Source organism: Silene latifolia, chromosome 9 (genome assembly GCF_048544455.1).
Source record: "Silene latifolia isolate original U9 population chromosome 9, ASM4854445v1, whole genome shotgun sequence".
Lineage (NCBI taxonomy): Eukaryota > Viridiplantae > Streptophyta > Magnoliopsida > Caryophyllales > Caryophyllaceae > Silene > Silene latifolia.
In genome coordinates this window covers 189,231,981-189,258,763 of record NC_133534.1, presented here as the reverse complement: position 1 = coordinate 189,258,763, position 26,783 = coordinate 189,231,981, and the positions used below count along the sequence as shown (strand labels likewise).

Here is a 26,783-nt window from a genome sequence, read left to right as displayed (position 1 = left end):
GGCGTCCTTACTGATGTACGATATCCCCATAAAGCAAAGGGTATCTTGCTTGGCCAATCTCTATAGTTGTCAGTCATTTTCTTGAGAATTGTGACAACGTCTCTGTTTGCCGCCTCTACCGCGCCGTTAGTCTGTGGTCTATAGGGCGAAGAGTGGTGATGTTTGATCTTGTATTTGGCTAGCAATTGTTCGGTTTCAGCTTGGAAGTGTGACCCATTATCGCTGATGATCTCATGTGGGCAACCATATCGACAGATGATGTTGTTCTGTATGAACTTTGCCACATTTTTAGCCGTAAGAGCGGTGTAAGAAGCCGCTTCTACCCACTTGGTGAAATAGTCAATTGCTACTAGAATGAAACAGTGACCTCTGTTCCTACCGGGGTTATCTTCCCGATTATGTCAATTCCCCATGCGGAAAATGGCCAAGGAGATGTCATCGTGTATAGCAACGAAGGAGGGACGTGTTGTACGTTCCCGAAGATTTGGCAATTGTGACAACGTCTCACGTATTTAATGCAATCGGATTCCATTGTGGTCCAATAATACCCTAAACGTGTGATTTTCTTTGCCATCATGGGCCCACTCATGTGAGGACCGCATTCTCCGTCGTGGACTTCTTCCATCACCTTTTGTGCCTGTGAATGATCAAGGCAACGTAGGACTACACCAAGAGGTGTTCTTTTGTATAACTCTCCTTGCATCAGGATGTATTGGGAAGCTAGTAGGCGTATAGCACGTTGTCCCCTTTTGTCCATATCCGGTGGATAGGTACCATTAAGCTTGAAATCCAGGATCGCTTGGAACCAGGGTTCCTGTGCGATTTCTTCTTCATCGGTGATTTGATGGACATAAGCCGGTTCTGATCGTCGTTCAATACACAAAGGCATTTCTACCATATGGTCTGGCATATTTATCAAAGATGCTAGTTTCGCAAGAGCGTCTGCGAATTGATTTTCTTCCCGAGGTAGGTGTAGGTAGGTTACGTGATCAAAGAATTGAGCCACTTGGTCTATCCTAGCTTGATAGGGTGCGAGGCTTTCGCTTCGGATTTTCCAGGACCCTGTAACTTGATTGATAATCCGTGATGAATCCCCATGTACTCGGAGGTTTTTGATGCCTGCTGCTTGAAGTCCAATGAGACAAGCTTCATACTCTGCAGCGTTGTTTGTCACCTCGAAGTCGAGTTTGACAGCGATTGGTGTATGCTCACCTTCAGGAGAAATGAGCAACACTCCTATTCCGAATCCTCCTAAATTTTATGCCCCATCAAAGTATAGGTCCCACGAGTCTACGTCTGTTTGGAGTATATCCTCGTCGGGAAATGACCAAGTGTCTATGGTTTGCGCATCGTTGATAGGATTTTCTGCGAAGAATTCGGCGACGGCGCGACCTTTTATGACTTTTAGTGGCACATATTTAAGGTCGAATTCTGAGAGCATCAGAGTCCACCTTGCAAGGCGTCCGTTGAGGACGGGTTTCTCGAAGAGGTATTTGACTGGATCCATTTTGGAATATATCTTGACGGAGTAGCTAAGCATGTAGTGACGTAGCTTCTTCGTTGCCCACACAAGAGCGAGGCATGTCTTTTCGAGTTGCGAGTATTTGCACTCATATTCCAAAAACTTCTTACTTAGATAGTAAATAGCTCTTTCTTCACTTCCTACAGTTTGAGCTAGCATAGCGCCCATGGCGGTTTCAGTTACTGTGAGATATAAACCAAGAGGTTGATCTCGTTGTGGTGGCATGAGCACTGGTGGTTTAGCCAATATCTCCTTGATTCGGTCAAACGCCTTTTGACAATCATCATCCCACATGGTGTGGTCTGTTTTCTTGAGTTTCTTGAAGATAGGCTCGCAAATCATAGTAAGTTTCGATATGAATCGACTTATGTATTGTACCTTTCCCAGAATCCCGACTTCTTTTTCTGTTTGAGGCTGTGGCATTTCGATCAGAGCTTTGATTTTCGAAGGATCTATTTCTATACCGCGTTGGCTAACGACGTATCCCAGGAGTTTTCCGGATGTTACCCCAAATGTGCATTTCTGAGGATTGAGTCTCATGTTGTACTTTCGTAGCCTTGCGAAGAACTTGCGAAGGTTTGCAATGTGTCCCTCTCTTTCCTTGGATTTGACGATCATATCATCTACATATACCTCAACTTCTTTGTGCATCATGTCATGTAGGAGTGTAGTTGCGGTGCGTTGGTATGTAGCTCCGGCGTTGATTAATCCGAATGGCATTACTGTATAGCAATAGGTTCCCCATTGGGTGACGAAAGCTGTCTTGTGCATATCTTCCATGGCCATCTTGATTTGGTTATAACCCGCATACCCATCCATGAAGGATAGTAATGCGTGGTCTGCAGTATTGTCCACCAATATGTCAATGTGAGGTAGAGGGAAATCATCTTTCGGACTTGCTTTGTTTAGGTCCCTGAAGTCAACACAAACACGGATTCTCCCATCCTTTTTGGGTACGGGTACTATGTTGGCTACCCAAATCAGTACTCGGAAACTTTGATGAACCCGGCTTTGAATTGCTTATCAACTTCCTCCTTAATCTTTAGAGCCCATTCTGTTCTCATTCGTCGAAGCTTCTGTTTCACGGGCTTGAAACCCGCTTAATCGGAATCCTATGTTCGGCGATATCCCCCGTCGATCCTGGCATGTCTTTGTAGGACCAAGCGAAAACGTCTTTGAATTCATTTAGGAGGTCTATGAAATCGGCCCTTTCGGTAGAGCTCAAGGTAGTCCCTATCCTAAGTTCTTTGGGTTCTAGTTCGGTTCCTACGTTGATGGGTTCGGTGTCCTCTATTACTGGTCCCCCTTCCCCTTCCTGTAATATTTCTTTGGCTACGTAGGGAGGTATTTCGGTCAAGTCTGGGTCTTGGTCATCCTCAGTATCATCATAAACAGAATTGCACTCGAAAGAACACAGAGAGTAAGCAGAACCTGATTTATTCATATTAAGATTTGAGTAAAGTTGAAACAAAGAAGCCAACCGATCCATGGTCGGTGGCGGCAAAGGAACGATGGTTGGGGCATTCCCCGAACTACCGTGACTACTCGATGCTAGGCTAGGAGAAACGAAGGGAGTAGGGATGACAACAGGAGTAGACTCTCTAATGACTTCTCTAGACTCCGACTCTGACTCCGACTCCGACTCCGACTCGAACTCGTCGTCTTCTGGTTCTCCTTTGAACATCTCTCCTTCTCCAGTAGTGAGCTTGAAGAGCCTTCCTTGGTTGTTGGTCCATTTGATAGATTTCCTCCATCCTTTCTGCTGCTTTGTGTCGATTTCTGTGATCAACGCGGTGGGGTTGAAGCGATCGTCCTGAAGTATCATAGTAATGATCTCATCCTGCGCGGCCCTAATGAATCGGTCCTCTCCAAATAATAGGCTAACGGCTTGTTCGTCGAAGCAGGGTGCTTGACGGGTTTTGACGGTAGGAACCGTTTCGGGAGGGATGAAGTAGCAATCGTGAAAGATCTCGATTCCGGCTAACTTCCTCTCAAGATAATGCCAAGGTTCGGGAAACCCATGAAAGAGTTCTGAACTTCCTTCTTGAACGAAGTACCCATTTAAGGTGGGGAGATATGGCCTCATTTGGACTCCCACGTACTTACGATTTTGGACTTGAGCGAGCATTTCAAGAACTTCTTCAGCTGTGGGTTTGTATCCTAACCCAAGTGGTATCCTTGTCAAGTTTCCTTTCTTGTATGGTGCGAAGGTGTTTTTCCGAACTGGGTTTAAAGGCATTCCAGGGAAGTATCCCTGATTCTTGAGTATGTGGTTGACCACCAAGTTGGAGTAGGGATTATAGTATAAGGGTGCCAACTCACTTTCTATGACATTCACACTTTGGAAGCCCCCAAGTTCGTATATGGGATCTGCAAGGACTTGATTGTTTGATTGCTTCTCAATTATTGCCTTGATAGGTGACGAAGTGATCGTCACAACTTTGCCATTGAGTGGGATCTTGATCTTTTGGTGAAGGGTGGATGTTACCGCTTTGGAAGCGTGAATCCAAGGCCTTCCCGTATATGTTGAATGAAGCTTCGATGTCCACTATTTGGAAGTTGACTTTTCGCTCGATTGGTCCCGTGGCTATGGTTAGGCTAGCAAGTCCAACCACTTTTCGTCACGTACCGTCATATGCCCGTACACCTTGATTGGTGGGAGTCCAATCCGACTCTTTCATGCCTAGTTTATATGCCGTTTTGAGAGGTATGACGTTGATCATGGAGCCATCATCTACCAAAGTCATTGGCACATTCTTCTTTAGGCAAATGACGGTGATGTATAGAGCAAGGTTGTGACTAGCGCCAAAAGGTGGCAAGTCTTCATCTGAGAAAGTAATAGGATTACTTAGCCTCGGTGGCTCTTGGAAGACCAAGTTGACTACATCTTCGGGAGTAGAGTTATGCGCTACATTCAATTTGGCCAAAGCTTGCAGTAAAGCTTGGCGATGCGGAAATGAGCTTGCCACTAGTTGCCAGACTGAAAGATCAGCCTTGGTTTTCTGTAATTGCTTGAGCAAATGATCAGTGGGGTCGTCTTCGTTGTCATTTGGTGTGATGACATTGGTTGGACCGTTTTGAGTGGCGCTTTGATATGGGCGGCCCGAACGAGTTAGGTGATCCACATCTTGGTCTTCACCATTTTGGACTATTTCCTTGACCAAGGAGTTTTCAATGAGGTATTCGTCTTCATCGTCATCGGCCCACACCCCATTGATTGTGGCTAGTTCCTTCATTCTCATGATATCACTTTCTAGTTGTATGATTTGATCAACTAGTTTATCCACCACTGCGACTACCTCTTGCATAGTAGCATTTTGAGAGAAGATCAATGGTACACGTTCTTTAGGCGTTGCATTGGGATCGCGTAAGGTCGTTACCATGTTTTCTAGTTCCCACACTTGTCTATCTACACTCCTTGCCCATGCGATGAAGTCGGAAATGGTAGGGAGATGGTAGAGTAGAGTCTTTCTTTCTCAATTGCATGAATTTCATTTTCGGTGGGAGAAATGAGATGTGAGCAATCTAAGGTAGATTCGTCACTTGTAATCACTAGAACTCCAAGAGGATTCTGAGTGTTGTTGGGCTTACCTCCTGGTGGAATTGGAAGTCGACCGTCTTCAATCATATCCTGAAGCACGTGTTTCAACTTGTAGCATTTTTCTGTGTCGTGCCCTTTGCCCCTATGGTATTCACAGTAGGAGTTTTCATCCCAGAACTTGGACTTTCTTTCGGGTTCGGGAGTAGGTCCAATGGGTTGGAGTTTACCTTGCTTCATTAGCCTTTTTAGAGCGTTGGAGTATGTGTCCCCAAGGTTCGTGAACTTCCTTGGTGGGCTAGTCTTCTTGGATGGCTCGAGAAGGTTAACTTCGTCGGTCTTGCTAGTAGAGCCGTATGAACGACTCGTGGACCCTTGATATCCTCGACCTACCGTTTTGGACAAGAGCCCTTTATGGATGTCATCTTCGATTCGTGTTCCTAGTACAGTTAAGTCCTTGAAGGTCTTGATGTTTTGATATCTCAAATGGTTGGCATATATGGGTTTGAGATTATCCACGAACTTTTCCACGAGGGTAGCCTCATCCGGGCGTTCAACTAGTTGAGTACTAGTCTTCCTCCACCTACTTAGGAAGTCGGTGAATCCTTCTTTGTCATTTTGGGTAAGAACCTCTAGAGTACGCATGTTGACTTGGATCTCGGCATTATCCGCGTATTGTTTCGAGAACTCGATCGCGGCGTCTTCCCAAGTAGCGACCTTTTTGTGATCTAAAGTGTAGAACCATTGCTTTGGGATGGTGTCAAGAGATGAAGGAAAGATCCTTAAGAACATCTCGGGTTTGATGCCTTTGATAGACATGTAGTCCTTGAAGGCGCGGATGTGGTTCAAAGGGTTGTCATGTCCTTTAAACTTGGGGATATCCGTCATGCTAAAGTTAGTGGGCAATTTGGAATTGACGGCTTCATACTTGCGATTGTTCTCCCTGTAAATGTCATCCCCCTTAAGGTGCATCAATTGCTCCTCTAGGTATTGGAGTCTTTTCTCAGCTGCAGTTGTTCCTAGGACAGGATTCTCATCTTTAGACTCGTCATCGGAAAATTGTAGCACTCCACCTTTAGGGGGAGGTAGCTTCCCCTCTACATCAAAGATACGGCCTTCGATAAGCTCAAGGCGGTCATAGGTTTGTTCTTGAGTGATTTGCATTTGGGTTATCGCGGCCAGGATTCGATCATTACTTTCTTGAATTTGCTGGAGGTTCGTTTCATCACTTGACCCAGGCATCTTGGAAACTGGATAAGAGATCGGCGACGAATCAAAACATGATCGACCATTCTATCACACTAGCTAAAAGAGGAAAAGATTTGACTCGTGAAGTGGGTGTGTGCCACTTGTGTTGAGTGAGTTTTGAAGAAAGACAAGGTCTTTGAAAATGTGTGTCCTAGTCAACTGTAGTGTAGTTGTAGGAGTGGACTCGAAGTGAGGTTTTGAAATGGGCTTGTGGCCCGAATTTTGACTTGACAAACGGACAGAGTTTTGACCGGATTTTGCGCTAATTAAAGGCCTAATTTTTCGAAATTTTTGTTTGAAAATGAGGATTTTGAATTTTTGAAAATTCGTCATGGTTTTGTTTAGAAATGGTGATCACGTAAGGTTTACATGTTTATACAAGCATTACAACGGGATGCTGAGTGCATTTAAAAGGGTTTTGGTTTAAAGGGTGGGTTGCCATACCGAACCATCAAACCCGAAGTCTGTGGAGAGGCTCGTGCCAAACAAGAGTAAGGCCGATTCCTAGTCCATTTCCTCAAGTAGTGAAGGCCCTTGATACAAACAAGAGTAAGCATCATGGTATGGATGACGTCAATCGCTATCCATCCTTAGGCCCAAATAAGAATTAGGACCGTTTAGACGGGACGATTGGTCGAATGGGTTGGGTTGGGCCTAGGAAGGCCGAATAAAACGGTCTAGGAAGACCGAGTTATGAAAACCGACAATTGTCTTGTACAAACTTATTCCCTAACCTTGTTCAAGTTTCACCCTTGCTACACGTAAGTGTATTATCCCCAGCAGAGTCGCCAAACTGTGGACAGCGGGCCGCCCACGGGGGCGCTTGGTGAGAAACGAGGGACAAGCGTTTGCATTTTGTAAGGAGTCGCCACCAATTTTTATGGGAAATTGGAACCGTTCGAATACCTCGTGTCATGTCAAGACACAAAGTAGTGACATGAACACTAAGCAATCGTTACCCTTAGCATTCTATGTCTAGAATGACTCTCGTGGATGCCAATGAACACGGGTGCTCACGGAGATCTGGAGTAAGGGGTGAGGGTACGTATTAGGAAGCTCTTTTGATCGAACACCTAATCCCGCCCGCCTCGATAGCGGCCTCTACTAATGATTAGGGAGTTTATTCGTACTTGATATATCGTCGGCTATAATGCATGCAATGCAACATCCAAGTTTTAATCCTAGCATGTGAGAATTAGGCTAAGTCGGTTGACACGTAATTAGCATACAATTGGGTCGAAGTAGAATTTAATGTCGATTTACATGTGAAAGCATACAAATGATACAAGGAATACAATAATTATAAATGAAAATTACATTAATTACATCGGGAAAGGCGATTTATGTCGAAAATACCTTTAAAACGGATGATTTAAGAAAAAGGAACGAAAGAATAAAAGAAATAAACAAATAAATTAACGAACAGGAATTAGCGATATTACGGATATTAGTAGATTAATATGTAAACTAATTAAACTAGGTCAAGGCGAAACGGAGTTCGGGGACAGAAATCATCTCGAACAGCGCAGCGAGAGACGCCCTGAAGAGGCGCGGCGATTCTTGCGTCATTCCAAGGGTGAGTTCTGGCTGTGAAGCCGGAACTGCAAATCGTTAATGTCGATTGGTAATTTTAAGGATTGATTTGATAATTGACTCGGATGAAAGTGATTTAATGTATTAATTACATGTGAATGATGGTCATAAAAACAGTAAAACATGGATGAGACGGAAACTAAACGGATTATTTATGTGAAGGGACGATGTTAATGAATGATTAATTAGTGGCATCGGTGAATGGAACAAACTAAACAATTAATTAGACTAAACATGACGAATGATGACGAACATGGATGCAAATATATCAATGACGAATCTCAGAAACCCAATATGAACAGATTGAACTTCTAAAATCCGGGTTTGAATATTAAAGACGAAAACCCGTAAATATTGATTATTTAGGATTTAAGTCGGAACAATGATGAATTAAACATATTAATGATGAATGAATAATATACATATGAAATTATTAATGACGATGTGAACGAATCAACGGAAAACAATTGAAAGCAAATATAAACGAAAGACGAATTACAGAGGACGAAGAAGAAGAAAAGAAGCAGGAACTGCGGCAGCCTTACGAAGAGGCGCAGCAGGAACTGCGCTCCTTCGAAGAGGCGCAGCGATTCTTGCGTCTTTTTCTCGACGTCTCTGTCTCGGAAATCCGTAAAAACAGGTTTTAAAGCACGGTTTTAGAAATCGGTTTTGATGGTGTTTTCGACATAAATCTTACAATGGTGATTATACAATAAGTAAAATACGATAAACAAAAGAGGAATATACACCCTCAGACTTACATGTTGATGGAACGAGATGAACTAAGAAAATCGACTAGTGAATGCTCGACGCGTATGCAAGGAAAGAGTGCCCTCGTAAGAGGAAAACGATTGATTAATTAAATTGATTGATTGTTGTGTAGTTGGTCAAATTGGTCGGTCATGCAACGGAGAGGCTGGTACCCGGAAAGATCCGAGCTTACGTGGTCGGAAGTCCAAGCACGTAGGCGCCAATTAGTAAGAACGAAGTCTAGAATGCAAAGGGAGAAGAGAAGGGCGGACACTCGCGTGAGAAATATGAGGAACGAAAGCTCCTATTTATACTAATCACGTGAAGGAATAGGGTTTCGGAGACCCTTTGGAAGTGAATCTCGGAAAGATATAAAAAAGATACGTAAATCATGCAAAGAAGGGCCTGGGAAGAGGCGCAGCAGCCACTGCGTCTTTTGGAAGAGGCGCAAAGACTGCCACGCGTCTGTTCCCAGGAGGTTTCCTCCTGCTGAAGAAAGATTTCCGCGTTTGAGTTATGGTAGGACGGAAATAATTCGGTTATCTTTTGAATATTACGGGATATTATTTGCCAAAAGATAAAATTTGTGAAATATGGAATGGAAATATCCGGAACATTCCAGAACATTCTGACTCGGGATTTAACAGCTATCAGAAAATGGAGACGGTTTTTTGACCCGGACTCCGAATATACTCTAATTACTGCCAAAATGACCGTATCAGGACGTAGATGACAACTAAGAGGTTGACATTAATATTTGAGCAAACACTTGACAATAATCTTACGAACTGTCACAAATCGTTCCGCGAATCAAACATGCGGCCCAATCATCACCGGGTGGTTTGCGGGAGGTGCAGAAACGAGGTGTCTACAGGTAGTGGTTAGGATTTTCGTTGTATGAGTAGTAAGGTAGGTTTGTGTTGACTTGTTCCTCAAACTCCCCATACCCATAGTCATACTCAAAGAATCTACCACATACTCCATATGTTAAGTCTTGGGTCATCATCATAGTTAAGACAAATTAACAACTACAAGCATGGAAACTACACAAAAATGGTAAGAACAATCCTTGAGGAACAAGTTCCTCAAGGTGAAAGCAAAATCAAAATAGACAAACAAGTAAGAACTTAATCACATAGCACCATCCACGGCAACGGCGCCATTTTGATGTGGTCTGCGATGTCGTCGGGTCACAACCAATCAAACACATTTATAATACTCAACAAACTACTAGTTAGCGGTAAGTCGAGGTCGATCCATGGGATGGTGTGCTTTGGGTTCTAAGTCTATCTATCTCAATTTATGCTAGTGTCACAATTGATGGGGTTTGTAGTTGTGTCTAGACTAATGCAAGCAATAAAGTAGAACGAGCAATAAAAGGAAAGATGCAAACAATTGATTAAAAGTGCTAGGATATCATGGGGTCATGGGGGATTCATGGTGTTGATCATACAAACATGTTTACAAGGTTGCAAGCAATTAATGTTGTGGAGGAACCGAGTTGGGTTATATCTTACGGTTCTTAGGAAGAGTTGGGTCCCGGAGCCGAATCTATTAGATTGTACAACACCTACAAGTCGACTTACTTTCCTCCTAATCAACTTCTATGCATGGTCTAACAAGACTCGAGTTGGTTTATATCTTACGAGTCAAGTTGAGTAGATAAGAGATGATAAAAATGCAAGGATTCATAGGCTTGGCATTTCATCAAACATAACATGTGCATAAAGTTGACATCACAACAAGCAAGCAATTTAATCATGTGAACATATTAGATTAAGCATGAATCAATCCCCATGTTTGTTTCCCTTAGTTACCCACTAATCCTAGCTAAGAGACTACTCACTCATTATCAAGTTTAACATGCTAACAAGGTTGTCAATCATATTAACAAGGTACAACATGATGAACAAGTAAGAAAGATTAACAATAATTAAAACAAGGATTAAGAGAGTTATACCTATGGAGGTTCCAAAATAATAATGCAAAGAATAATAGAAGAAACTTGATGATTGATGGAAGGTTGTCAATCTCCCAATAATAACCCAATAATCTTCAATTACCCAATAATAAACTTGAACAATAATTAAGGAGAGATTAATGTGTAATTTTTATGGAAACATTAAATGATAATTTATTCTAATCTACTCCTAATCTAATCTAAGAGAATTTTCTCCTAAAAACCACACCCCTTGATTAATTACAAAGATGGGGTATTTATAGTGGAAATTAGGTGGATGCATTTAGGGTTAACTAAGGGCTAAACTAGTAATTACACTTTTTAAATGGAACAGAGAGGAGCCGGTATTTCTCGAAGGAAGGGCTTCTTTCTTTGTAGCTTGGAGAAGACGAAATTATGCTGTGAAGAAATCCGTGCGTATTGGGGTCGGGACGGGCGGATTCTGTTAATGGAAGACGAGCGGATTCGACGGAATCCGGGCGGATTCTGGCGGGGCAATCCGAGCGTCTTTGTGGAAATCCGCTCGGATTGTGTCGTGAGGAGACGGGCGGATTGGAGACAATCCGCTCGGATTGTTCTTCAGCAGTGATTCTTCTTCTTTTCTTCCCTTTTTGTTCACTTCCATTTTATTCTTGTGGGATTGGTCTTTGGTCTTTACTTCCTCTTCATACTAGTCCATCTAGTATCGTCAATAAGCTTCCAAATATGCACGAAAGACGGGAATTTCCGCCTCATTTATCTCCTTTTCTACAAAACATATGAAATGCGATAAAAAAGCAAATAGGAAGGTTTTGACGGATAAAAAGGCCATAGAATGTTATAGTAGTATGCAAAATAGGCTCAATTAGGGGACTAAATGTGCGCAAATAATGTTCACATCAATAAGCGACAGTGAATCCCCACGTCTGGTCCATCAGTGGACGGCTGGATTCTACGTCCTAGTAATCCCAGATGAAGAAACCCCACGTCCCTGTCCATGATGGACATCAAGATTTATCGTCCCGGCCCAGTAAAGACGCCAACAATGATCGTCCCATCCCAGGCTAGACGGTAGTCATCATTGTCTCATTCCAATAGGGACGTTGCATTTCAACGTCTTGGTTCATTAGGGACGTCCACATTCAACATCCCAGTCCATTTTAACGTCGACTTTCGTAATCGATTCATACTAGGCAACAACTCATACTCGGCAATGTCTGATTCAAAAGAAAAAAAAATAAAAATTACAATTCGATAGATTATTAATTAGCTAATTAGTTCACTTACCGATGATTCGTCCCTAACCGTTGATTTAGATGGTTCGTCGTTTGCCATTGAATTCAATTAACAATGTTGAAAATTTTTTTTTTTTAAAAGTTTGTTGTTTGGGAGAATTTGGGAAATAGAGTAGGGAGAGAGTAACGGTAGTAATTTTTTTTAAAAAAAAAAAACGTCGACGATTCGTTTCTAAACATCCCCAACCTTTTGCAACTCCCATTAAAAAAAATGGAGTTGTTTGATTGTCATTTATTTTTTTGAGTAGGTCTCCTGAGAGACGGTCTCTTAATAAGCTTTATTGAGAGACCATTGTACAATTTTAAGAAAAAGTGGTACTAAAGTTAATAAAATAGGTACAAATCATGATTAATAATAAAATGGGTACATTTATTATGTAAATATGTACGGAATTATTATGTCACGATCAACAATAAAAAGGGTACAAAATACAAATAAAAAGATACGAAAGATTGATCTCTCAATCTCCCAAATTTTAGTGATTTTTGTAAAAATGGAGGAAGTGTACTTTCCATAGAATTTTACTTCCTACAAAAATACAAAAAGTTACTTGCCAACACCCCTTAATATTTCAAGTGATTTGTAATTCCCACCTCAACGAGAGACCATCCCTTAATTTAAAACGGACTTCATTTTTGTAATAACTTTTGAGTTTGAACCCGGCATTTAAGAGAAAAAGTCAATATTTTCCATTCGATCAACTTGAAACCTTGGAAGAAAAATGGACATCCTACTTCACTCCATCATCATCATCATCATCATCATAATCAGCCTAACAACACTGTCACTCTCCCCGACCACCGCTCAACCCCACCGTCTTCACCATCGTCCACCACCGCAACAACCACCACAAAGCCACCTCACCCCAGTTGAATCCATAGAAGTAACACCACCACTGTCAACAACCAACCTCCCAAATCCCCCTAAACAATGCACTCTCACTCTCCTCCACCACTCCTTCGCTAACACCTACAACCAACCACCCTACAACGTCGTATACTCTCAACCACGTCACTGCCCTCCGCCGTGGTCCGCCGCCGTGCTCCGTCTAAGTGGGTCCATCTCCGGCGAACAGTACGACCGCATCTCCGCAGTCTGGCTTGACGGTGTTGAGATTCTTCGTACTAGTACTCCTGAACCTTCTGCTAATGGTACTTTTTGGAATGTTTACAAGGATGTTACTAGGTTTGTCATCTTTCTCATCTACTTCCCTTTTTACTAGCTCATTCTGACTACTCTTTCCATATCAGTCATTTGTTTACATGAATAAAAAAGGTAAATAAATGATCGTGACCGAAGGAGTGAGTTTGTGTTATTTTGTGACAACCAAGCTTTAGTATAATCGGATATTTTAGGGGGCGAATTAGTAATGTAATCAAGTTCACTAGGTAGTCGATACTCCCTCCGTCCCGATCATTTGTCTCCCTCCGTCCCGATCATTTGTTTATCATTCCATATTTGGGTGTCTCAGTCAATTGTTTACCTTCTATTTTAAGAATGGGTTTGAATGTTTGATTGACAATTTGATACTCCACGCTCAATTTGTTCCGCTTGTCATCTAATAATTGGCCCCCTCCTTTTTCTTTGGTCTTTATGCTAAAACTAAAGGTAAACGAAAGACTGCGATGAGGGAGTATGTAGTATACCCTTCCCTAAGTCAACATGTTGATCTCAGTGTCGCAATCATGATTCAAAGTTACGGGGTTTACAACATGTATCGAAAATGTTAGGCGCGAATTAGTAATGTTAATGACGAAAATTTGGTTAAACATTTAAATTATAAAGAAGCCCCTGTTAGCTACCAAAGTCTAATCCAAAAGCAATTGTACAGAATCTAGTCAATTGTAGAACACAAAAACTTCAGAGAGACGAGACCTCTCACATAATAGGGTGAGGATTGAGGAAGTTATTTGTTTTCTTTTTTCCCTATGATGTCTCCCACTAATTTAGTGGGAGACGGTCAGAGACCTACTGATTGTAGAAAGTAGATTTTATGATTTTCCCACATTTCTTTTGATTCTACTCCGTATTAGAAATTTAGAATAGTAATGTTTTTCTATGATGAAAATGCTGGTGTGGTGTTTAATTTATCAGGTATTCCTCTTTACTACAAAAGTCTAAGATTAAGCTGTCCATGATGCTTGAAAATCTGGTCAATCATGAGTTTACTGGGGTTTATGATGTTACACTCACCCTTCTTTTATATAAAGATAAAAAAGTTGGGAAAGAGAACGGTCTTGCTAGGAAATTAGGATCGGGAATAGGAAGTTTGCATGAAGTGAATGATGAACAACCGGCTGATTTGATTGTTCCGGTGATGGATGAAGGAAATAATGGGTACTGGTTTAGGATTGAGCATGAAATGGATGTAGTTTCCAGGAGGATTCAAATTCCCAAGAATGCTAAGCGAATTGTTATGGAATTGTATGTCTCGTACCATGGAGATGACGAGTTTTGGTACTCTAATCCTCCAAGTGAGTACATTCAATTAAATAAGTTGGATACTCGTCGAGGGAATGGAGCATTTAGGGAGGTTTTCGTTAGGGTTGATGGCAAGTTTGTGGGTTCTGAGGTGCCATTTCCGGTAATTTTCACCGGTGGAGTCAATCCTTTGGTGTGGGAGCCGGTCGTGGCTATTGGGGCGTTCGATTTACCGTCTTATGATTTTGAATTGACTCCCTTTTTAGGTTTCCTTCTCGATGGCAAGAGTCATAGTTTTGAGATAGGGGTGGCAAATGCAATAGGGTTGTGGTTGGTTGATGCAAATTTGCACATTTGGCTGGACAAGGAATCTTCTAAAGTTGATGCAAAATTGGGTGTTTACAAGCCACCTCAGTTTTATGAGATCCGAGAATATGAATACAACCAATTAGATGGAACGTTTGAAGTTGAAGCTTTGAGAACAAGTTCTTTCTCGGGGTGGGTTGCTAGTAGTACCGGCAATTTCACTACCAGTGTAACAAAGAAGATGCACATCACAAGCTTAATAACATTTCTTAGTAATGGTACCTATAAGACAGTTGAGCATAAAACAAAAGTTAAGACGTCAATTAGCGTGCTTTCTGAAATGGGTTTAGTCCTCTCTATGAAAAAATCAAAGAGGAAGGCTCCTCTTATTGTCATAACATCAACTGTGCCCGGAGTAGAGAAGGATACGCAAATGATGATCACAAACATAACACACGTTTTAAAGGAGGGTGTCTCTAACGGGGTATTGAGAACCTCTATTGCTAACAGCCAGGTGTCAGGAGGGTCGATGTTGGTGAAGGACCATTCAGTTCTTTCAGGGATGGGCACAACTCAGCAAACCCTGACATATACTGGTCATTCTGGTTGTTTTATTAGGAGTGTTGAAGCATCTGGAGGAAAGCTTGTAAAAGACATTTCTAGCTTTGTTTGTCCTGCCCTTCCTCGGAAGGTGCTTTATTCAACATCTGGTACAGCTCATATTTGAAAGGTTATGCACTTACGCTTCACCATGGTCGGAAAAAAATAAATAAATAAACAAAAAAAAAAAAAAAATCATCTATACCAGTTATATAGAAATTCGATATTTAGCATCCTTATTTGCATGTTCTTTGTCCTAAGAAACCCCGTCATTTGATTCTGAGCTTTTCTATGTATATGAGATGAGATATTTGTCTCGTCATTCAATTCGCCATTGTTTATAAATATATGTACAAGTCTTGAAGAATGTCAAGACCTTATGGCTCAATCGATGAGAATGATCATCAGTGTCGGAAAAAAAGAAAGAAAAGTAAATACAGTGATTGATCTTTACTGTATTTTCTAGTATTAAACCTTGAAAATGAAAAGGGAATGTTTCGCGAATACTTCTCCTGATGGAACAGTTTACACATTTTGTTCGTTTTGTTTTTATATAAAAAGCTAGGAGCCCAGAGAAGTGTCATGAGCGTCTGTAGTCCAACGGTTAGGATAATTGCCTTCCAAGCAATAGACCCGGGTTCGACTCCCGGCAGACGCAGTGCATGATTTTTATTTTCTGACACTATGGAAAGTATAAAAGTTGACGCCTTTGTTCAAATCAAACGGGAATTGATAATTTTTGCTTCTAAAGAATTCACCATATGCAATTTTTCAAATTTGTATTTTTGTACTCACTCGACTTGAATGAGAAATATTACAGTCTCCTTTCCCAAATGATCATTAGCTTAATTGCGAAATATTAGAAATCAAGCCGCACTTGGGAGAGTTGAGACGCCTCATGGAGAATCTCGTATAAGGCTCGAGTTCAAAGAGCATACATAAGACCACCGGAAAATGCAGTAAAGTACAGCGCAGTAACCCACACATTTTACTTTCGAACCAATGCCAAAAAGCACAGATAAGACAGATGGAAGAGAGAAGGAAAATCAAAGTTCCGTATTTACCCTACTAATCTACTTGTGCATTTAATTTACAAGCTTGCTAATAACTTACACAAAATCTACCGTATCAGCAGGTTATACCAATGCTGCAGTAAAAATGAGCACCATGGTAGTTGTCCTATCAACTAGATTTTCGGCCTTTTTGTCTCTGATCTCAGTGCAGCATTTTCCAAATATTTCATCACCAATGAACGATTTGTTTCGAATATGAAGGACATTCCTCTTATCTGCAGAACCAAACTCATGCAAATTCAGAGCTGACCTTTTATCTTTCACTACCTTGATTGAAAACTAAAATCGCAAATTCTGACACTATTATTGGAAAAGTTAAATGAAAGTCAGCGCAGAGAGAGTATATGTGCACTTGACAAGGGCAATTTAAGTATAAAAGATGATTTAATGATTTGCAACAGCAAAGATAGAAGCCGGTATAGATATGTACCTCAATCAAGCAATCAGAGTGAAGACCAAGGGTTAAGCGAGGAAGCACTTCCTTGCTGTTAACATAAATTGAGCATTTACCCATGTTTCTCAAATTAAAAGTTCCATCATTCTCCATTTTTATAATTGCCTGGGCCATATCAAATATGTACATCAGTTCTAGTACCTTAACAGCCACACAACCAAAATAACATTAGGATGGACGGACTAATACATATGCATTGCAGAATTCGAAATATATATATGCGACAGGCCTACAATTAAGAGGTGCTTGTGGGCCAGGCTGGGTTTGGATCGGCCGATCAGGCCAGTACAACTGCTTGGTAGACTGGTAAGGTTGATAAAAATTGATGACAAAGGTGTTAAGCTCTGATCCAGTTGGCGATGTTAGTTATATGACGGTGAGTAAAAGGGTTTCAGTTGTGGATTTATTCCTCTACTTTCTAATAGACAACCAAAGAAATTCCTTTACTTTATAAACCTTCAGCAATTTATTTGGGTGCTCCATTCCTTTTAGACCAAAAATAATGAAAAATATAGTTGGACTTGGGGTGACTTATGATAGCAAAGCTACAAGCCTATAAGAAACGACACTATCAATGATATGCAAACGATGGCTCCCAAAATGTGCAATAACCCAACATTCATTAAAGTTGTCGGGAAAAATTGACAAAATCTTACCTACATGGCCACAATCCAGCTCAATCGAAAGTGGAAAAACGGTGAACCAGACAATGCGAGACTAAACAAATAATTAATACAACCCAACCCAAATAGTAACTAATCAGAGAAGACCAATAACCCAATAATGGCTAGACCAACTGATGATATCACAAATAATTAGTCTCAATGTCTGTCTGTCTGACAACCTCCCGTTTCGACTGCGGGGGTGAGATTAAGCATATGTAAAATACACAGTATATTTTATATTTAGCATATTACATTTACACTCCTTTTTAATAGCATAATTTAGTAGTAGATCGATTATTTATGTCAACCATGTATGAGTGTATGACGCCTACCTCAAGCTACCTTCCCGGATTATTAGGCTTAGGATAGTAAGGATACTGACCAATCTCTTGTACATGTGATGTTATTCATAAATACAAACCAAGCAATTAACTCTTTCCAAAAATGATCCAAATAAGATTCACATAACACTTAACTTTATAGCTTTAACTTAAAAATAAAATTAGTTGATTAGCTTAGCGGCCAACCTCAGCTATCAGTCTCGCTTTCCGAAGCCTTAATTTTCTCCGATTGTGCATGCATGTAGCAAGATGGTAAAACGCAACTTTGGTATCAGATAACCTTAGATACTACTCTATCAGTCTCACTTTCCAAAGCCTTAATTTTCCCCAATTGTGCATATGTGTAGCAAGATGCTAATATGTAACTTTGGTATCAGATATCCTTCTACCGTGGAAAAGTACACAATGATGTAAATGAATCAAAAAACCTAAGAGACCATCTAAAAACGCCATGTGGGAGAAGAAACTTACCTGCCGTCTAGATATTTTGTTTGCACGTCCTTCTCTGCTTAAGTCTATGTCAACCGGAATATCATCTGTTCCTCGGCCGAGTAAGACCTAGGCAATTCGAGTAGGTGAGGTGTGTCACAAAAGTCAAGTAGATGCCGGACAAAGTATGACAACCAGTGACTAGGCATTCAAGGTACCTCTGGCTTCTTAATATAGTGTTTAGAATGTCGGCCATACAAAATTGCAAAAGCCCCATGTGATGCTATTGCTCTCTGCATATAGGAATGAGCATTCTGTTCCAACCTTATGATTACTCTCATCGCATCCTCATTGTGGTATTTTGCAACTGCAAAATTACAGAATCATTATCTTGTACACTCCCTTCGATTTTCTGAATGCTCTGCATAACCTTTTGGGGCAAATTCACCGAAACTTCCATTTCAGACAACTAATTTTAATTAAAATGGCTATCCTGCCCCCACTTGCATCTCACCCATAAGAACTCACAAGTACACTGACATGTAAGCAAATATATATGATGCACTAATCAGTTTATTAATGCTAGATTCACACAATCTTTGAATAATTTTTAGTTGAGCAAATTCAAAAGCCTAAAACAATGGTGAGCCCAAATAAAACAATAAAAACTTGTATGATTTGTGTCAATTAAACATGCGATCACGACCATATATCACACGTAAAATATCAAGATTTTGAACTTTGAAGTTTAGCAGGACTTATTCGAGATCAAACTCTCAACCTGAGATTTAAAGCATGATAGCGCAGAAAGAGAGAGGACAACAGTATAACAACGTCTGAAATATGCTAAACAGAAAGGGGCAAAAAAGGGTGCTCTCTGCTTCTCACTGACAACGTCCTTGTAACTGGTCAAGCATTAGTTTACATAATCCACTAACCTAAACCCCCCCCCCCCCCCCAATCGAGTTTTTATTTCAATCTGTCGAAATGATTCGAAAATTAAAGTTTGTTTTGCCAAGTTCCTAGAGCCCTCAGACACCTATGAATATCGAGTTCCTTTACTGAACTCATTCTGCATATTTAAGTGTAGTGTTAATGACATTGGTCGGGATGTTTATAGAACGGCATCAAAAGTAATATAGTAAAAACGGCAAATGCATATTTAGAGCCAGGCAATAAAAGCAATGTAGTATTAAAATCTTCAAAGTTCAAAACCTCAAAGTCGACAACATAATCAAGCATGTGAATTACCTTCTGCGCTACACAGAGAATCCTGATCTTCAGGGCCTAAATCCATATCAAGGATCTGGCACAACAGAGCCCTTAATTAGGCAAACAGTAGAATAAATTTAGCATTCACTGCCAATAGTCATGAATATATTATATTTTTTACCGTCGACTCAATATCAGAAAAATAAGGAATGTCAGTGCCACTATCAGAAAATTGCTCATCTTCTGACAGTAAGGGCTCTCCATCAGGTTCTACAGACAACGGATCTGCAGAGTCCAGCGCAAAGAAATCCGGATTTCGAGTAGTCAATGATGTATGTCCTTTCTGATTAATTCCAGCACAACCAGTTTGTATACAACTTGTTGCTGCAACTTGAACAGACTTCTCTAAATCATCAAAACTAGGCCGTCTAGTAAGTGAAAATTCTGAGGGTTCATTCGTCACTGCAGTGCTACTATTACACAAGCCTCCTTGGCTACCACTAGCTTTCCAAAGGCCATTATCTGTTTCACCTCTAGAAGCCTCAAACATATCCCCAAAATCATCAATCGGGTCATTTAATCGTGCATCCAAATCTGTTGTATGCAGAGCTGGATGGGACACTCTGAACCGTTTGGCCTCACTCTGAGTTCTTCTAAGGACAGATGCTGGACGTGCTTTACCAGGTAAAGGAAGATTGTCATTGCAAGGAATCTCCGGATCTTCGGTATTTAAAGTGCACCAAACAACATTACTAAATTCAGGAAACTCAGGGTTCACAGTAGCAGTAGACGGGGGTATTTGAGACTCGTGATTGAATAGATATATGTCACAGGAGTGCTCCAACTGAATCTCAGCTGCACCAATCTTTACTTTATTAGGTGCAACGCCGTGATATTCATCGGCAGCAGTTGGTTCTTCCAGTTCAGGCCTATCATGCATTGTCTGGTCATTGAGGTCATCACGTGAGTTCACCAAGAGTGAACCCAGACCAAGATATGTCTTATCAATCACATTTTTCCCACCATCAATTATAAGCATCTCATCATCACTAGTGAAATTTAAAAGCGAATCAGATAACTCAGCAAAGTAGCCCTCTTTGCAGTCAGTTGAACCTTTTAAAGCAGCACAAGACATGTGGTTATCCAATTCAGATTCATTTCTACTAATGCTACCATCGTCAGTTATCTCTGGGACTCTTATACCTTCATTGCTTTTCCAATCAGGCATTGCAGGAGGTGAGGATGCATACTGCAAACGGTGGAACGAAGTTTCACACACAGAATTCGACGGATTGATACCTTCAAAGCCAGAACACATAATACCTTTACTATCACACAGGGAATTAGCTTGAAGACCTTCCATGGCCACGTTACTTCCGGCTATTTGACTGACTTCCTTGTGTAAAATATTCTGTTGAATAGGAACTTCAAGCATGTGCTGTTGTCCAGAGGAAAATTCCCCAATATCACATGGCGGATCACTGCCCCTCATGACTTCAGGAAAGACATGATCCACACCATCAAAATTAGTAACTTCAAGTCCATAATCAGTCGGCATCGGATCTCCGAGCATGCTCTGTGGCCCTGGGCCTTCAGCTCCATTTATAAAACAATTATCAGCGGGGGAAACAAGAAAACTTAAGTCACCCTGACTAAGTTGCTCATTGAATTTTTTTTTCCGCATGGCATAGTAGCATCTACGAATACTTTCAGCTTTTCTCTTGCCATGGCCATATTTAGCTTCTTTTGAATTGTCAACTTTGTTAGATTTAGATGAACGTTCAAATTCCACCATTTTGGCGGTAGCTTCTGCGGAGATTACAGGGTCATAAAGGAGAGTATGCCACCTATCCTGCAATTCCTTGATTGTATATCTATGAGAAAACTGAACTGCGCCCCTAGCAAGGGACTCTAAGGAGGCACCAGCCTGAAAAGGTACGTAAAAACATACTAAGTCAGTGAAACCAGAAGAACAACGAATGGGTACTATTTGACAAGCGATTTTTTATTATTCTTTTTCTTTCAACAATAAATGATAATAAAAAAAAAAAGTAAGAACTAACAAAAAATCATAAAGAGGATAACAATAGTAGTAGAATAGTGACACGAGCTTTATGCCTTCATATCCTTGTTAATAGAAGTGATCCTAGTAAAAATTGAAAAAGATGACACTGGGGATATAGCAAACAGTACATCGGAACCTAATGGACAGTCGCATTAACCTAAGAAAGGAAACTAAATCTAATGTATATAGATCACCCAATTTTTCAGGATTAAATATTGAACTGGAGGTGAACAGAGGTAGATGGATCTTTATGACAAAGAAGTGACTCATATAGGCCTTGTTTTGATACCAAAATAGGAGGGAAAGGGAGGGAAAGGAAGGCAAGGGAAGGGAAGGGAAGGGAAGGGAAGGGAAGGGGGAATGGGGAGTGGAAGTTTGGATACAATGGATTCCTCTAAGTCACTCCCCCTCCATTTCCTTCCATCCTTATTTGCTATCCAAACAGGGGATTTTAAATACCCTACTCTCCCTCCCTTTCCTTTCCATCCAAACAAGCACTTAGTGAGAGCAAGAAGCTTACCTCGATGGAATTTTTAAGCAAAAGGTCATCTTTTGGAACCCATGGAGTGGCCGAAGAAAGCACTCCCATTTTCTTTCTGTGACTTTTAATTTCAAATTCAATTCATCATGTACAATTTCTCCCAGTCTAGTGGAGTGAAAAAGTAGTAAAAACCAGAGAGCAGTGAAGGCAGGATTCACATGACTCAAAGATCCAACCAAGAATTTACTGAAAGTGAACTGTCAATATCTACTATACAGACACATCGATGTAATGACCACGACCTAAGACAAGGTGACCAGAGCGGATGTATACACCTCTATCCTGCAAGAGAAAACAAACAAAGATTTAAAGATGTACATAAGTAATGGAGATGCATACCAACTGACATATTACTGCTACGATTATAACTTACAAAAACATACTTCTGCCATGCCGCATTTACTTGCCTCATTGGCTCATTTCCATTTCTGTTTCTTACAAAATTTGTCACTATAAGGTTCTCACATTACATTCACCATTATAAATAAACATCTGAAATAAAACTTCCGAACAACTTCAAATCAACATCTGGTCTAAGACTCGAAGGATATCACGGTTTGTTTTTGTAAATGTTAGACATGACGCATGCTGAAATGAGGACAATAAATAGAACAGCAGAATATCTTATAAGCATGATCGAGGTAAATTAACGATCTAATCTAAGAATATAGTAAAGGAAATAAAGGTTGACTGGTTGAGTACTGCTTCATTGTTATATATCACCTCATGCCGATTTATTTCCATTTCCACACAAGTCTAGGGCACTACACCAAATGAACTGCCACCAGGGCTACTACAAATCTTCATTTTATCTACATTACTCTTTGAGTATAGGTAAGACATTTTCTTTTCCTTGTACGCCAAAAAGGAATTTTTCATTAGGTATCTAATTCAAGATGCAGTCATGTCCGACACTCATGACGCTCGTATCTAGCATAAATCGTCAACTCCATCCTACTCTTGGCCGTTAGCGCGTGGGAAGTGGCCACTAGCAATTTGATGATACCTCGTAAAGACATTTCAGTTATTCCACATTTTCCACCATGCACTAGCATAAATAATGCCCAATGTCACAAGATAAACTAAAATCTCTTATGCAACTAAACATTTAAATTTGTGAACAAATTAGTTATTCTGTATTGCTTCCGTTCCTCGGAAATTCCATCAATTAGTTAGCTGATTTCCATTTGATCGGCTGCGGATTAGCTTTAGATGACTAGCCTATCAACTACTCATTTGAACACCTAAAATCGATCATATCATTATACAAAATATACAAAACATGAATAATAATCAATAAATATATGAAATAATAATGTTTTACTCTTAACAAACAAAGTAAATAAGCAAAATGATCTGAAGAGATACAAAATTAGGGTAATAAAATAGAGAATTCCAGAAAAATAACTCAAAATTCTCAAACTTATCTACTAAAATCCTACAAATAGAAAAATAAAACAGAATTAAAAGGAAAGAGTGAGCAGAAGGAGTGGGGTAATAGAAATAAAATGGTGAACGAAATCACTAACCTTGTTATTAGTAAAGGAGAGTTCAAAAATGGAGAGAGAGAGAGAGAGAGAGATAGATAGTCGGAGCTGCTCAGATGAGACACCTCAAAGTGTCAATTGTCCATCCACAAAAACTGATTTTGTTTTTATGTTTCTGCCTCCTATTCTATATTCTCTTCGCTATTTCCTAAATTCAATAGTACGCGGGGTAGTGTGTTTGAGTGGTCCAAATTCATTTTCTTATTTTTTGGGTAAAAAGAAAGGGGGAGAAAATATAGAATAAGAAAGAGTATTAAAAATTACTTCATCCATACCATACCAATGGTAACATTGAGAATCTGGGCACTATTCATGGTCGTAGGAAATCTTCGATATTATTCTTAATCTATAAGACAAAATATAGTCACGTGAGATCTTATTTGATTTATCGTCATGAATGCTATAAGAATATCAAATTTTTATAATTTTTAATAATGGGTAACTAAAGATATTCACGTTGCAAAACGTGTCTCGACAAGTTTAAAAAAGTCAACGTTACCATTGGTGTGGTATGGAGGGAGTATTAAATAAGAAATTACTTCGTTTAATATAACAATTTTTTTAAAATAATTCTCTTTTATAATTTTTTTTTTTTTTAAATTACTGTCTTAAAACGCATTTTTGTCAAACTTGTTTCAAACTTCAACTTAAGTCACTTCTTCCGTCTGTTTATAAACTTATTAAGTTAACAATGGATAATAAGTTCAAAAACAGACGGAATAAGTCACCTAATTTGGATTTTGAAACAATTTTTGATAAAAGTCCATTTTTTAATTTCTTCCATTTGGGTTTTAGGGTCTAAAATGCATGTTTTTTCGGCTTAATTTCAGCTTTCATTCGACTTATTTTAGTGGTAGAAAGATTTTAGAATGGAGTTAGATATTTGATGGATTCTAACTCCGTTCCAACTTCCAACTCCTTGAAATCCCCTAGGTTTCTAATTTCATTATACCCAATATTGTTAATTTAATTTGTTATTATACTCATTCATGGTCGAACCAAACAACTACAAACAAGTATAAGATTATAACTTCACACCTCTATGGTATTACTGATAACTACGTTATCGTCCTATTATTCATGTCAAAACCCCTTGCTTTAGTCCTAATTTTGGTGCATTTAATCGCTAATTGCTTGAGTTTATGATTAAGTTGCCTAAATGAGCTTCACCGGGTAGTTTTCTAAGCTTTTTGTAATATTTCACGTTTTCCCATGCAAAACCAATCACTATTTGGAAGTTAAGGATCAAGATAACTCTATCATGTGTATCCCCCAAGCCTGACCGGTGCATTGTGATCAGGAGCGGTGCAACTCAAGGCCAGCATGTGTATCTCATTTTGCCTTCTCGGTGTATCTCCAACTCCAGCCGGTGCATTGTGATTAGGAGCGACGCAACTCCACTAGAGTCGGTGCATCCCTAATGATTGTTGGTGTAACTCAGCCCAGCCGGTGTAACTGACACACGACCGGTGTAACCTTACACCGGCTGGCTCCATTGTTGCCTAAATTTGTAGTTTTGCTCTATAATTCGTACTCCGATTTGGGCCTTTCATATAAATAGTTAACCCTTGATTTTTGTAGCACACACTTCATTAGAGGATTTAGCGTTTTATGCAAGTTGTAGCTAGTAATTGGGTCTGTTCTTCTACTCCTTCAAGTATTAATTCAATCCTTTATGGTTCTTCATTCATTTTAGTTGGCAACTTTTATTTTCCCTTTTATTTTGTTATATTGTTGATTTTTATCATTATTTTACTTAGTTTATTTAATCAAGTCTTTGAATAATTTAGTTACTTGTATCAAAGTTATCATTTCTAGGCTTGATTTCACCCCTCCTTTAAAGTAATGTAATTGCTAAATCCCGCGCATCAATTTACTAAATTCTACACATTTTGTCCCTTTATCCCGATTATACCCCTTTAATTTCTCACCCCTCTATGAGAAAAACAAGGGAGAGAAATGAGAGAATTAAAACATCGACAAAATGAAAAATCTCAATTGTTCGGTCATTGTCTGTTTGTCGCCTCTAACATCACCGCCGACAACCTCCCCCACCATCCTCCCAGCGCCGCCAATCACCCATCCATTACAATGGCTTAACTTCTTAACTGCTCAACTTCTCGATTACAATTATCGGTTGCTTAACTTCTTAAACAGTAGCAACTTGCTCAAACTCTAAAAAACACAAATCGGTCTTGCGTAGTTGCGTGTTGATAGGTCCATTTTATACATAGTTTACTCCCTATTTTAGCTCGATCTTATTAAATTATTGCAATTAGTGTATTTGTGAGCTAATTCCGCGTTCTTGGTGTTTTTGCTCGTATTCATTGCATTTTGTAGGAAATGAAGCCTTTGGTAGCTTTTTCCCGTCAAATTAGCATTTATCCAAGTTCACGAGGCTAATGAGAGCAAGTCTTGACCATGCAAGGGCGTTCCGAGAAGTATAGGGCATTTTGGGAAGAAATTGGAAATCTCGAGCATGAAGAATGATACGTGCATTTTATATAGTCTTTTTAGTCTATTTTTGCACGTATTTCCATGTACTTATGTACTGTTTTATATTGCATTATGCCCCGAAATGGCTACTTTGGTTTGTTTTGAAGGAATGAACCTGATAGTAATGGAATCGTACCCTTTTCGTCCTATTTTGCATGCATTTTGAGGAGACGGGAATTTCAGAGTGAGACATTGTATTGGGATGCGTGAAGGAATGGTCAACGAAGCAGTCGACGACGAGTTGAAGCTGTTTTGGAGGAAGAAAACTCGATCGAATGCTTTTCTTGGTCGATCGAGTGCTTTTATATGCCGAGGAGGTCGATCGAGTAATTTATCTTACTCGATCGAAGTGCTGATTTGAGGCTTTCCTCGATCGAGTAACAATTGTGCTCGATCGAGAGGATTACTTTCTGAAGTACTCGATCGAGTGGTTCTAAACTACTCGATCGAGAGGATTGGAGTTTACACGGTCTTTAATTAACCCGTGTTGCTTATTTTAGTTAAGGACTTTGTTTTTCTATTTAAGCATCAATAATTAGGTCATTAGAGGGACGCTTAACACTTCTTAACACTTCTTTTACGCCACTTTCTCTCTTAATCTTTCCAAAAACTTTTCTAATGTAAACTTTGATTTGGATTATTTTGCTTGGATCTTGGTTGTTCTTTACGTCGGAATACTCGTGATTGTAATCTCTTTCTCCTCTTAATCTTAATCTCATCATTTATTGTTTTAGTCTCTTGCTTCTC

At 39.9% G+C, this 26,783-nt stretch overlaps 2 protein-coding genes and 1 non-coding gene across 5 annotated transcripts; 2 read left to right on the top strand and 1 right to left on the bottom strand.

Moving 5' to 3' along the window:
- Positions 1-12,475: 12,475 nt before the first annotated feature.
- On the top strand, positions 12,476-15,601 carry LOC141600323 (peptide-N4-(N-acetyl-beta-glucosaminyl)asparagine amidase A). Its single transcript, XM_074420538.1, has 2 exons — positions 12,476-13,071; positions 13,981-15,601. Exons 1-2 carry the CDS (start codon positions 12,608-12,610, stop codon positions 15,338-15,340), a joined length of 1,824 nt encoding a protein of 607 aa, XP_074276639.1. The 5' UTR covers positions 12,476-12,607; the 3' UTR covers positions 15,341-15,601.
- Positions 15,602-15,799: 198 nt separating this feature from the next.
- Positions 15,800-15,871, top strand: TRNAG-UCC (transfer RNA glycine (anticodon UCC)). The gene has a single exon. It is a non-coding gene; the product is annotated as a tRNA-Gly (tRNA).
- A 297-nt stretch (positions 15,872-16,168) lies between these two features.
- LOC141600324 (uncharacterized) lies at positions 16,169-23,655 on the bottom strand. 3 transcript variants are annotated; one of them, XM_074420541.1, is made up of 9 exons: positions 23,523-23,630; positions 22,367-22,421; positions 21,973-22,275; positions 19,569-21,314; positions 19,427-19,481; positions 18,394-18,542; positions 18,218-18,304; positions 16,717-16,845; positions 16,169-16,501 (listed from the first exon to the last, which is right to left on the bottom strand). In XM_074420541.1, exons 3-9 carry the CDS (start codon positions 22,039-22,041, stop codon positions 16,400-16,402), a joined length of 2,337 nt encoding a protein of 778 aa, XP_074276642.1. In that variant the 5' UTR covers positions 22,042-22,275; positions 22,367-22,421; positions 23,523-23,630; the 3' UTR covers positions 16,169-16,399. The 3 variants fall into 3 exon arrangements, with proteins under 3 accessions (XP_074276642.1, XP_074276640.1, XP_074276641.1); XM_074420539.1 differs by lacking the exon at positions 22,367-22,421 and having other exon boundaries at positions 16,169-16,565; positions 16,639-16,845; positions 23,523-23,655; XM_074420540.1 differs by lacking the exon at positions 22,367-22,421 and having other exon boundaries at positions 23,523-23,655.
- Between the last annotated feature and the right edge of the window lie 3,128 nt (positions 23,656-26,783).